This window comes from Typopeltis vanoorti, chromosome 17 (genome assembly GCF_054136105.1).
Source record: "Typopeltis vanoorti isolate ZY-2024b chromosome 17, IOZ_Tvanoo_1.0, whole genome shotgun sequence".
Lineage (NCBI taxonomy): Eukaryota > Metazoa > Arthropoda > Arachnida > Uropygi > Thelyphonidae > Typopeltis > Typopeltis vanoorti.
Window position 1 is genome coordinate 18,669,920 of NC_143565.1, and position 13,170 is coordinate 18,683,089.

General features: G+C 34.5%; 2 protein-coding genes across 5 annotated transcripts in view; one reads left to right on the top strand and one right to left on the bottom strand.

Moving 5' to 3' along the window:
• Positions 1 to 7,294, bottom strand: part of LOC150097199 (centrosomal protein of 95 kDa-like) — a 234,027-nt gene extending 226,733 nt beyond the window's left edge. For 2 of the 4 annotated variants that reach the window (XM_090407715.1, XM_090407711.1), the window contains exon 1: positions 7,204 to 7,294. The gene's annotated coding sequence lies outside the window, so the exon portion shown is untranslated. Of the gene's footprint in view, positions 1 to 6,626; positions 6,727 to 6,993; positions 7,155 to 7,203 lie in introns of those variants that run through there. The other 2 variants (XM_090407712.1, XM_090407713.1) reach the window with 2 other exon arrangements.
• Positions 7,240 to 13,170, top strand: part of LOC150097200 (uncharacterized) — a 191,675-nt gene continuing 185,744 nt past the window's right edge. The window contains exon 1 of the mRNA XM_090407716.1: positions 7,240 to 7,517. Within this exon, the coding sequence (XP_090263842.1) occupies positions 7,360 to 7,517 (158 nt within the window). The 5' untranslated portion in view covers positions 7,240 to 7,359. The remainder of the gene's footprint in view (positions 7,518 to 13,170) is intronic.

The window sequence follows — 13,170 nt, forward strand, 5'->3', positions numbered from 1 at the left end:
TAAAATCAGTTTTAATCCTTTATGAAAAAAAAAAAAAAAAAAAAACAGTCAGTGTGGACTGTATCAGACACCCACTACTGAATGCCAATCAGGTTTTTGTTTGTGACATGGCTGATATTTTTCCCAATTTTGTTTGTCGTTTTAATGAATTCTGGTAAAATGGATATAATTATTACTAAGAGAGACAGGGAGTCAGGGACTTATTGAGGGACGCTACATATTACATGCACCAGCTATCATACTTATTCTTGAATTCATTCACACTGCCTACACACACAACATCCAAAGGCAATCCATTCTAATCATGCACCACCCTGTGAGAAAAATCTAGCCCTCACCTGTTCCTTAGCAGCATTCATTCTCAGCTTCCAGGGATGCCCTCTTGTCCTTTCCCCATGCTCCATTAAATGAAAAATTCCATCAACTGAAATCCTGTATGACCCTTTCAGAATTTCATGTTTGTTAGTGTCTGCAGACTACAAATTCTCAATCTGTCTTCATAATCAGTATTCCACATCCTGATATAATTTTTAACACTCTCTCTCTCCACTGTATGAGTCACAACAGAAACCAGGAGACCAGATCTGAGCAAAATAGTCCAAGTAAGGTCTTATCAAGGCAGAATTGTAAAGAGACAGAATAACATCCTTATCTCTACATGTGAAAGTTCGTTTCAGCATTACAATTATCTTTTGAGATGTATTTGCAATCTTTGCTACAGAGTCCCTGAATTTCAATGTGCTATCCACTAACACTCCAAAATTCCTAGCCTGATCAGTTCCTTCTAGCATAATCCTACTAATATAATGTGACAACATTGGATATCTAATCATGCCAAAGTGCATAACTTTAATATTTACTGACACTGAACTGACATCCAATTTCCCCCATGCCTACAATTCCAGCCTATTGAAATCATTCTGCAAGTACTGCAGCATTCCTGATGACCCTGCCTGTCTTTGCATCATCAGCAAATAGCTGTATGTTGCCTGTCAAATCCTTTCCAATATCATTAATGTACTGATTGAATAACAGTGGACCAAAAACTGATCCTTGTGGCACACCACTAGTTACCTCCACATCCACGCTAATATTACATAATCCAAACCCATATGCTCCAATTTATGCAACAGTCTTCCATGTTGTATTTTGTCAAAAGCCTTAGCAAAATCCAAAAAGTATCATGGTGTATCCATTCCCCTTGTCTAGTTCAATGGTAACATTATTACTGAATGTGAGAAAGTTGCTAAAATATGACCTTCCCTTAATAAACCCATGTTGTTCATTGTAAAGTAGAGATGCAGCGTCAACCCATTTCTGAATGAAAGTCCTAACCCATTTTTCCAAAATCTTCGTCACCTCTGCTGAGATACTGATTGGTCAATAGTTGGATACATCGGTCGTTGCACCACCACTGTGCAATGGGATTACTATATATTCTTTCCATTCCTGCAGAATCTTCCATGTTCTGAGACTCAAATTATATAGCCTGATCAAAGGAATAGCCAGTTCAGCTGAACACTCTTTTAGCACCCATGCTGATGTCCCATTAGTTCCTAATGCTGAATTCTTATCCAGTTTGTGCAACAGCCCTAATACCTCCTCTTCATACACCCGAGTTTCTTCATTCAGTGAAGAGGTAGCATTGAACTCAACATTGCATAAACCAGGTTGATAGCTTTTAGCAAAATGAGCATTCATTAGTTGAACAATCTTCTGCATCTGTCATCCTCACACCATCTGCAGTCAGAAGAGTTATTCTTTCATATTCATTCCTTCTTTTACTTGCAGCATATTGATAGATAGAATTCTTGTGGGTTGTCTATAGCTTGCAGAGCCAGTTTCTTTTCATACTCAAACTTAGCTTTCAGTACAACAGTTGCGACTATTCTAGCCTGCTGCTTATAATTTTCATAATGGATGTCATCCTTATTCCTTCCATAACATCCATTTCTTATGAACCTCTTGCTTAATAAGATTACAAATCCATTTGAGTCATACCCATATCATTAATGTACTGATTGAATAACAGTGGACCAAAGACTGATCCTTCCTAAATATTTATTCTTCAAACTCTTGGTACACATTCTGATATTGCATCATTTAAGTATTTTTTTAAATGCTTCCCATCCAGCAACCAATACTATTCCACTGAACTTAGTATACTCCTCAGCTGGTCATAATTTCCTGCTTTATAGTTAAGCATGTAACCTTTTCTGAATGGAACATTCATAAACTTATTAAGTTTCCAAGTGAGTACCACATGATCACTGTCACCAACCAGAGGCAGGATAGTTACATCTTTAACTAAAATGCCCTCTGACAATATAATCAAATCTAACACTCTTTAACCTTGAGTTCCTTCTGTCACATGCTGTTTGAGGAAGTTGTCTCACAACAGTTCAATGAATTCAGTTTCATTCTTCTCATGAAATTTTACTGCTACCCAATCAATATTTGGATAATTAAATCTCTCATTATGATTACTCCTTTTGCACCCATCATCACTATTTGGCGAGACATTTGTTCATCACCGGCAACTGATCTGCCAGGTAGGTAGCAACATCCAACTATGTAATTGATCTTGTTAGACTCCACCTGACACCGGATGGCTTCAAATTCACTGACACATGAAATACTGTTACTAGTACTAGGTTTCAACACTAACTGGATTCAAGTCATCCAATATCATTAGTAGCATGCCCTCCCTATCCTTCCTAAAAATACTGTACCCTTTACACCCGATACCAGTTAGTATGTCTGATTCTGATAGCCAGGTTTCACTAATGACTACAATCTGAGGTCCCAACATATTGTCCAAGGCAACAAAAATTCCTAGCATTCAAGTATAGATATAATAATCTACCTGCATGTTCTTTTTGTATATTCTTGTCTGCAATCTGCATGATACAGTTGGATAACTTGCAGCTCTATTGTCCTATACATATTTGCATGTTTGATAGGTCCAAACTGGACACAAAGTCGAAATCATTCTCCCCTTGTAATAATTTCCACAATAATACCCATTCCCATCATTAGCACAATTATATAACATTGTCACTCTTACACTCATATTCTCACCATTCCTCCCATTATAATTTAGTTCGCTGACTCTGTGTTAGGTCTCATACCAGTTATTAGTATATCAAGACTCTTAATACCAAATGCATTCAAGTGTAGGCCGTCCCTCTTATACAGATCTATTCTTCCCTCAAACTCACTCCACACATCCAAAAACTCACATCCATTCCTTCTACACAGTCTATGCATCTAATTATTTGCCATCATAGCCCTCTTTCTTAATTCATTTTCATCATATCAAAGGTAATATACTTACTATTTTCACTTTCTCACTCTTGCCTCTTCTAACAACACTTTCATGTCCTCTCTCATACTGAACTTATCACTAGTTAAGTCATAGTATCTACTACAATTATGATCTTGTTTACTTTTCTTTTCTGTTTTTCAATTGTTGGGTTATATGTTTAATTTTTGCTCCTGGAAAACTTGAAGTTATAACCCACTCATTAACAGCATGTTTTATGATAGTCGCTATACCAAATAACATCCTTTTTTACAGAAAACATTACTTACCTGATTCCATGCTTTGTTTCTTATTTTGCTGCTTAATTTTCTTTTCCTCCTATTTTCTTTAAATGCCTCTCGACTTTTTATAATTCTTGCATCATCTCTCTGATAATCTACTTTAATTTCGCTAATTTGGAGGTTAATGCATTTTCCATAACCTCCCTAGTGGGTAAAGCCTTCTTGTTCTCAATTCCATTGCTCTTCTTAGAATTGCATTTCTTGTGTGTTTTTTGGCACATTACGATATAATGTGCCAAAAAACACACAAGAAATGTAATTCTAAGAAGAGCAATGGAATTGAGAACAAGAAGGCTTTACCCACTAGGGAGGTTATGGAAAATGCATTAACCTCCAAATTAACGAAATTAAAGTAGATTATCAGAGAGATGATGCAGGAATTATAAAAAGTCGAGAGGCATTTAAAGAACATAGGAGGAAAAGAAAAAAAAAAAAAAATATATATATATATATGCGATTACTACCCAGAAAAGGTTAGTAAACATATAGCACATTTTTTTAAGAATTTTTTTTTATGTTAACATAGTCTGGGAACCCTGTTCTAAAAACCAAACATGGAACTTTTTCAGGCCTCCAATAAGTGGAGCATTGGTCACACACCAGGCAATGAAATTTATCTCCCACCTAAAGATAACCAAAAACATCCCTGCCCACAGTTTTGGTTGGAAAGCAGCAAAGGATATCACCTATCCAGTAATCTTTAATATGGTATTTTTTTTATGCATTTCCAAATTTTAAGAATATCACAATATGCTCATTTTCATTATCTAACTGATCAAGATTAAAAATGTAAATAAATCACTCCCTTAACATCCAACTTCCATGGAGTCAAAGGACTCATCACGGGAGATGTATACTCTCTAATGTAAAAAAAGATCATGCTGTAACCGACCTTGTGTACTGCAGTATGACCTTTGCACCAATAAACCATATACCAACCAACAACTTGCCTTAAACCCATTCACAGTTTCTGCACTCACTACACTTTCAGACAATGTATTCCACTCATCAATCACTCAATATGCAAAGAACATGCTTCTTACTCCCCTCTATAAAAAAATCTCTGCATTAATCTGGTAATAACCACTCACCAACTTATATGTCTCAATCATATCCCCTTTTCTATTCACAGGGTTCTGTAAGTTGTATTACCTCAATCTCCCCTCACATGTAAAATTCCATAGACCTGATGCTAACTCAGTAAATCTTCTCTGGATCCTCTCCAATATATCCTCATCCCCTTGAAAATCATGCAATCAAATCTGCACACACACACAGTAGTTCATATGTGGCCTGATCAAAACCTTATGCAAGGGAACCATAACCTCTTTACTTCTGCATATCAATGCCCTCCTCATTATTGCCATAATCCGTTGGGATGTTCTTATAAAGAAATGTGACACCTAAATTTCAAGTCTCTGTCCACATCACTCCCAGATCTCTCATCTCCTTCAAAATTCCTCCATTATTTGTATGCACTGCATTCCAGCCTTGCCTACCAAATTTCAAGACTATGCACTTTGCATGGTCTTGAAATTTGGTTACAGATACTTTCATGAATAATGCTCTGGTGAATTAGCCACTATTATTCCTCCAAAATCATTAGAACAAGAGCCATTGCTAACCAACACCCATTTTACAGTCCATCTTGAAACTCATCGCCTCCTCTTTCATTCCATCGACTTCTGTTCTTTGGAACAGTCTCCTTTATTCTATTCCTCTTGCCCACGCACAACACTAACATGTTATAGGTCTTTTGTGGATCAGACATAAAAAAAAAAACCTTCACAATAGTTGAATGCTACAAAGTTTTTTTTTTTTTTTTTTGCAGCATTAACTGACAACTCCACTCATTTTCCAACACTCACATAGTCTATTCGGATTCTCCTGCAAGGCCATAACATCCATTTAAGCTGGTCTCATCCATATAATACCATACCATACAGTTAAATAATAATGGTCCCAAAACAGATCCTTATGGCACTCCACTAGTGACCCTCTTTTGCAATATCACCCCTCCATACACAACTTCCTGAGAGCAATCAGCTATTTAACTCACTATCTAATTCCATCTGTTTCAATTTAGTCACCAGATTGTCATGTGGCAATCTATCAAAGGTCTTTGAAAAATCTGAGTATACCATAGTATATGCATTTCCCTTATTGAGTGAACATGTCCTCCTTATGGTTTCAGATGTTCATCAACTTCTGAATTTTGGCTTTGAACAACTTCAGAACCTTACCTACCACTCCAATAATAGCAATTATCAAATTCATATCTTCCTGAAGAGAATGTCATTATTATTAACAGAATCTGTATTTCAGTAGAAGTATCTTCCAGAATGAATGTTGGCATTCTTGCTAACATTCATTAGGAAATAGCACTTAATTTTTGCAGATTTCCTTATTCTCTCCAACTCTGCATTATTACCACAACTAAACATTACTCTTTGAATAACATGGTGTAGAGTCTCTTACAATGAGACCTACTACTTGGAGGGGCAATGCAATAATAATAAACAACTAATCACATCATAAATAGTCAAACCCAATGAAAGAATCCTGTAATGCTACTGGTCACTTTTTCTTAAATACAGCCTCCCCTTCACTTCATAATACTTTGATACCATGAAACAACTCTTCTCAAATTCATTATCATTGCCAATACCCATAACTTAAAGAGTAACTTTTATGATTATTCAGTCACATATTTTTATTATTATTCATGATACCATTTCATAGGAAAAAAAAATTATTTATGTGCTTCTGTTACTAACTTCACAGCAACAGCACACTTTTTTTTTATTGTACACATAATGGTTAACTCATTTTTTTGTGTTTCTGTTGATAAAATTTGTTCTTAACGAAAGAACAAGGAATATATAAACGAAGTAAGGAATAAAATGAAGACATTAGCATCCTTTGAAAAAAAAGGAATGGCAGAATCTGAGAATTTGGCATTATCGAAATAAATATTTTTAAAAAAATACATGATTTTGTTAAGAAAATTTGAGTAATACCCAAGTACTATCACTTTGTTATATAACCTTGCAAAAAATAGAAATAACAATCGCTTATAGTGAAATGAACAATTTTCATCATCTAATTCTAGCAAATAATAATACCATCGTCGATTAACAAAAATGAAAGTACGGTTAAAATTCTGTAACGAGACTGCATATTACAGAACTGAAAGAGATTGGTGTAAAATTGATACTTTTGCCAAAAAACAAAATCGATATGAATTAAAAAAACTTCGAGAAACGTATCGTGCATCAAAAAGGAATAAAAAAATAAAAAATCGTGCTAGTATGGAATAAAAACAAAACATTAATAAGCAGAGTACGATTCACTGTCAGTCAAGTATTTTGCTTAGTTGTTACGTACAATCTTGAATTTGTTTTTATGTTTTCAGTCTTCTTTTAGGCACTCTGGACTAATTTATTTTATCTTCAGAAAAATAATGTTAAATCACTCAAAGCTTGTAAAACATTGAACGCTAATTTTCAGCATTTAAAACATATAAACTTGCTCTTTTAAATATAGAGTGGGCTTAATTTAATTAATTCTATGAAGAAAAAACAGCACTTCACGTACACTCCCAAACGTCAATACTTCAAATGTATCCGCGACTTTAGTGATAATACTGCCATCTAGTGGCAACACGATTAAACGATAAGGTTCATTGTTCCAGATCGGACTTCACATAGACGGAAATTTACCCTGGGAAGCCTGAAGTGCCAGCTCAACATCATGGCTACACCGAATGATACTAGCTTAGCGTTCTTTACTAAAGCTATTCCCGCACAATGGTCATATGTTTTATCTTTATACAAAGAAGTTCTTAAGTTAAGGGCCGCAAAAAGGACGAAGAAAGGAGGACCAGAAGAACTGATTAGACTGGACACTTGGTAAGAAAATCTCTGTTTTTAGCTCTTATAACAAGAAGCTCTACCGCTGTTGTCAAGGCTGTCCACTGAATGCGGCTTTGTTCTGTAACCTACCCTTGGCCTTGCCCACAATGCACGCAAATCGTAGAAAGATTATGCCACTTTCGGACGTTTGGCGGGGTTATTTAATTGGAGGTTTCTTCCGCTGGGGGAAGAAACAAACATTCAACCTCGTGGGATTTTGTGAAAACGCCTTCCGTTTGACCTGTGCTTTATTCATGATACACCTACATTGTTTAAACATAATGGATCGCTTAGGTGCAGCAAATATACGCCTTTTCAGTTTCCGAAGAGAAGAAATCATCTATTAAAACTAAATATTTCTCCAGTAATATTAATTAACATTTTAAATGAAAGCTGAATATAGAAAATATTTTAGTATTGTTACCATATGTTACGATATTTGACTTTTTTTCATAGGTTAAACTACAAAGAAGCGGGGGGGAATATTGTAGGCTGTGCATTCTAAGTATTGCTTTTATGAAATTGTTTCCATATGGGAAAACTGTAAATAATTTATTTTGTATTATTATTAAAGCCAAATAGATAAAATTTGTTATTAAGACCATATTTCCGACCATTTTAATAATTAAACAGTCTGTTAAAATAACGTTTTCTTTTTTTTTTTTTTAATGGAATTATTCTTACTCATTCGATGAGTCTTCGAACTTCTTGGAGGTGTCACGAAATAATAAATAAATAAAATAAATTTTACTGTGTACTTTTTAAAACACATTTTGTATATTTTCACTTCCTATATATTAAATCACAATTTTTATTTTTTTAAAAAATCAGTAATGTTTGAATCTCGTCATGAATAAAGAGTTTATATGGAAAACCTTGCTGTTTAATATTATTACTAAATTTGTTTTTTATTTACTTACCGGACTAGTAGAATCTGGGTAATGGAATTCGGAATGAGGATTTGTAACAAAATATTTTATTAATATCTGTTTATTAAAGAAATATATGTGCAGAATTTTTAGTGCTTTCTGCAATATGCAAGTAAATACAATGATTTGCTGTGCTTAAAAAAATCCTTGTTTCTCCTTATTATTTTTGAAAATACGTAAACATTATTTTAGCAATTTTTCCAATTATTAGCAGTTATTAAGAAATCTCTTCCCTCCACCTTTTTTTTATTTCCTTTAACTGAGTTCTGTTTTGAATAACAATTCAAAATAGAACTCAGCATTTGTTATAATAGATCCAAATCTTTTTTTTGTGCATGCAATAATAAATATATGAATTGGATTTTAATTAAAAATGTATAATCTTGTGGTAAGATGCAGTTTAAATTATATTTAAGTTTGTTTATAGAATGGAAAATATTTAATTTTGGAGATTTACTGGGGAGAGGATTTTTGTTCCTTGATCACCTACTAAAAATTCTTAGTATTATTGAATGACTAATTTAAAAATTTTAATTCTCTAAAAAAAAAATTTTTTTTAAATATAAAAAATTTTGCTTTGAATAAAGTGTGTATATGATAATCAGCATCATTTCCATGTTACCAAGTATAAAGTATATGCATGTTGAATTGTGAATATTGTATTAATGGGAATTTGCTGTAAGTAGCCAATGAAGCCAGAAAGCTGGGGGGAAGAATTGCAGTTTAATGGCCATATTGGTATGTTGGTTAAGTTTACTGAGTTGGAATCTTGCCATGAATGTGAATGATTGTTTAATCTAAGTTTCAGCTCTGGGTTAGTCCTGAGGGGGGCGGGTGGAAAGAGGGGAAATAGTTCTACTGCATAAAGGAGGCTTCAAGACTGCTGTAGCAAATTACTGACCAATCAACATATCAGAAGTCGCTGTCAAAGTATCAGAGAAGTTGGTCAAGAGCAAAATACAGAAATGGGATACTGTATGGGGGGGAAGCAGGGTTTCATAAAGGGTAGGTCAAGGCTCAATAACTGCCCAGTATTTGGATAAGTATTGTATTCCTCTCAGCAAACTTTTAGTTGATGTGTGATAAGTTAGGTTGCTTCAACAGACACACCAGTGATAGTAAAGCATTTTCCACAGAATGATTCTTTCAGTTTAGGATATAATCAAAGTCAGAGGGACTCGGGCATTATAAATATTGGTGGGATTTTTTTTTATTATTATTATAATGCCTTTTACCAGGATACTTTTATCCATATAGGGTAGTAACAGCATCAACTCCATGAAATATCCAAATTCAGATTTATACTAAGTTGAGTTCTTGACTAAAACTAAAATACGTTCAAAGTCAGCTTTGTGGTGTGTGTGTGGGGGGGGGATTGAGGAGTGAAGCATCCAAAGGAAAGTTAATCCCATAGTCACATCTAAGACCAATTCAATGTTGGAGGGGAGGGAGAAGATGGCAGGTAACTTATTACCTGCTGTATAAACTACGAGGATAGTTTGAAAAGTTCTTGGCCTCAACCATAGATGACAGCATTATCGGCAAGATTTTTTTTTTCTAAGTTGGTACATTTGTCGTAAGCATCCATGTGAAATTGCAAGTCATTTTATCAAGTAGTTTGTTTTATACAGCTGTCTGAAACAAACGTGTTGTCTAGCCCTTGAAATGGATAAAACTGAGTATCATGTGATTATAAAATTCTTTGTAAAAGAAGGTTTAACGCCAAAAGAAATTCATTCGAAGTTCATAAAAGTTTATAGGCACTCTTCTCCTTCGTTTTTGACAATTAAGAAATGGGCTGCCGAGTTTAAACGTTTCTAGCCTTGAAGATGATTCACGTGAAGGACGTCCAAAGCGTGTAACAACACCAGAAATCATTGATCAAGTGCATAATGTGGTATTGCATGACCGGCGAATCAAAGTGCATGAAATTGCTGAGACTATAGGCATTTCAAAAGAACAAGTAGGATATATTTTGCACCAAGAATTGCAAATGAAAAAGTTTTGCGCAAGATGGGTGTCACTCGCTCACAGCAGATCAAAGACACACTCACATGAAAATCCCTGAACAGTGCTTGGATCATTTTAACAAGAATAAAGCTGATTCTTTGCATCGATTTATTACTATGGATGAGACTTGGATTCATCATTACACACCAGAATCCAAACAGCAGTCAAAACAGTGGACAGAAGCCAGTTGTTCAGCTCCAAAGAAGACAGAGTTGCTTCCATCAGCAGGAAAGGTAATGGCATCAGTGTTTTGGGATCCTAAAGGCATTTTTTTTTAATTATCTTGAAAAAGGTAAACTCATGAGAAAATACCCAGTTTGCAGAAGAAAAAATCATCTTTCATCAGGACAATGCACCCGCCTACAAAGGTGTTTTGGCAATGGGAAAATTAAGGGATCTGCACTATGAATTGTTGGAACATCCACCCTATTCCCCAGATTTGGCTCCCTCTGACTTCCGTCTCTTCCCAAAACTAAATCTCTTCTTCATTGGTCAGCATTTTTCTTCAAATCAAGAGGTGTTGCAGCTGTAGAGGGGTATTTTGCAGATCTTACTGAGAACATCTACAGGGACAGGATAATGGTGCTCGAGCATCTCTGGAATAAATGTATTAGTCTTAAGGGAGATTATGTTGAAAAATAAAAATAATTTTGAAATTATGAATTCGTTTTTTCATTTGTTAGGCCAAGAACTTTTTAGCCCACTCGTATGTACTAGACTAAGCACCACTGTGGCTATCCAACAGATGTGATATATATATATATATATATATATATATATATATATATATAATCACAAATTTCACCACTGTAATATAGGCTAGCTTATGCAAATTCATCTAGCATATCTTCTCATTTGTTCTCTCACCTTTTCTTTTTTTTTTTTTATTTTGTCATACATAGCATTTAACATTACTAACATGTTTAGCAATGTCAAATTAGATAATCATTAAATATTAATTAACCTATTAGATGGTATTCCTTTGATTAGTGTATCTGCTTTCCAACCAGCAAGCTGCCAGTTCAAATACCACTGTGGGCATGGATGTTTGTGATTGTCTTGAGGTGGGGATGGGAGATGAATTTCATTGACCAGTGTGAGACTACCTACCTGCTTATTGGTGGCCTGAACCGACTTGAAAAAGTTCCATGTTGGGGTTTCCTAATAGGTGAAAAAATAAAAACGCAAAAAAAAATTAAGAAATCAATAAAATTAGGGAAAAAATCCTTAACCTACCCATAGCACATTAGTATAAGGATAAAGTTTTTGTGTCTCCCACTCACAAAAGGTTTATTTACAAACCTTTTGCAGGTGGGAGCGACACATTTAAAAAAAAAAAAAAAAAAAAAATCCCAGTGATACCATCTATTTCTGTCTTAAAGTTGCTGTGTAAGAACCCTTGATAAAGACCATTTTATGTTTTTTAACCAAATAGTAAAAATTAACTACACATGTTTGTTCTAGCCCTTCTTCACTGTCTTTTTGTTAGAGTGCCCTTACTATAGTCTGTTCTCATATATGCTCCAGATTAACTTATAAACTTCAGTTAAATCTCCCATTTAGATGAATTCTTTAGCAACAAGCTAACAAACCAATTCTCACAATAATTATGATGCAGTATCTCTACACACACTTAGGCAATCTTCTTTGAATACCCTTGATTTTCATAACAGCAATTAACAATTTGTTAGTAAATTTAATTGGGAGTCATAATCCAGTATTAGCCTAGCTAAAGACTTGTATAAAGGTATTGGTACTTCCTTTCTCCTACAGGTGAAGCTTCTTTGATCCGTATTAGTTGTCCTATCAGTATGATTCCTGGACATAAATTCCATAACAAACAAAATACCCAAATCTTGTTTTTCTAAAGCATGTTCATTCAACTTATGTATGTGTAATGTTTATCATCTTGACAAATTGGGATGCACTTACACTTGTTCACATTAAATTTTAAAACTCTACTTTCCCATCAATTCTTCCAATTTTTTTAGGTTCATCCTGTAAAGAATTTAGGTCATCCGATTAACCAGACTGGCAATTGACCGTCGGATGACGGTCAATTGCCAGTCTGGTTGGCTAAGTGGTTAGCATAACTGCTCCTTATCCAACAGGCTGCAGATTTCAACCCTGCAGTAGGTTGAAATGAATTTCATCAACTGGTGTGAGACTACCTCGCTGCCTATTTGAAGGCCTGTGGCTTTAAAAAGTTACATGTCTGATTTCTAGAGTAGCATTATTGGATTATGTAAAAATAAATTTAAAAAATATGCAAAATTAAATTTTAAAAAAATTTACATAAGCAAAGTGGATATTAGATTCATCATTATTTCAAAGCCAAATGTAGAAACTATGAAAGTTTTGTAAGTTCACCAGAGAGCTTGCAGGAATACATTCCTCGGCATTCACAAGTTACCCTAGTATGGACTACTTAAAAGACATAGGAGCTGCCTGAGTATCTGTATATTCACTTTTATTAGTCCATTTTGATAAGGTTTCACTAGCCTGGCAGCTGTTTCGAACTGGTTGATTCTCTTCAGAGACCAGGGAAAAATCTTAAATAATGATAACAATTTTTATCCTATCCACAGTGCTAATGTACTGTAGCAGTGATGGTTTGCCGTGGCTCTTAAAGCAAGTTTAGATTTTATTTGTTTATGAAAGACAGAAATTCGTATAATGAAATTCACTGGCATATAATAACATACATATAT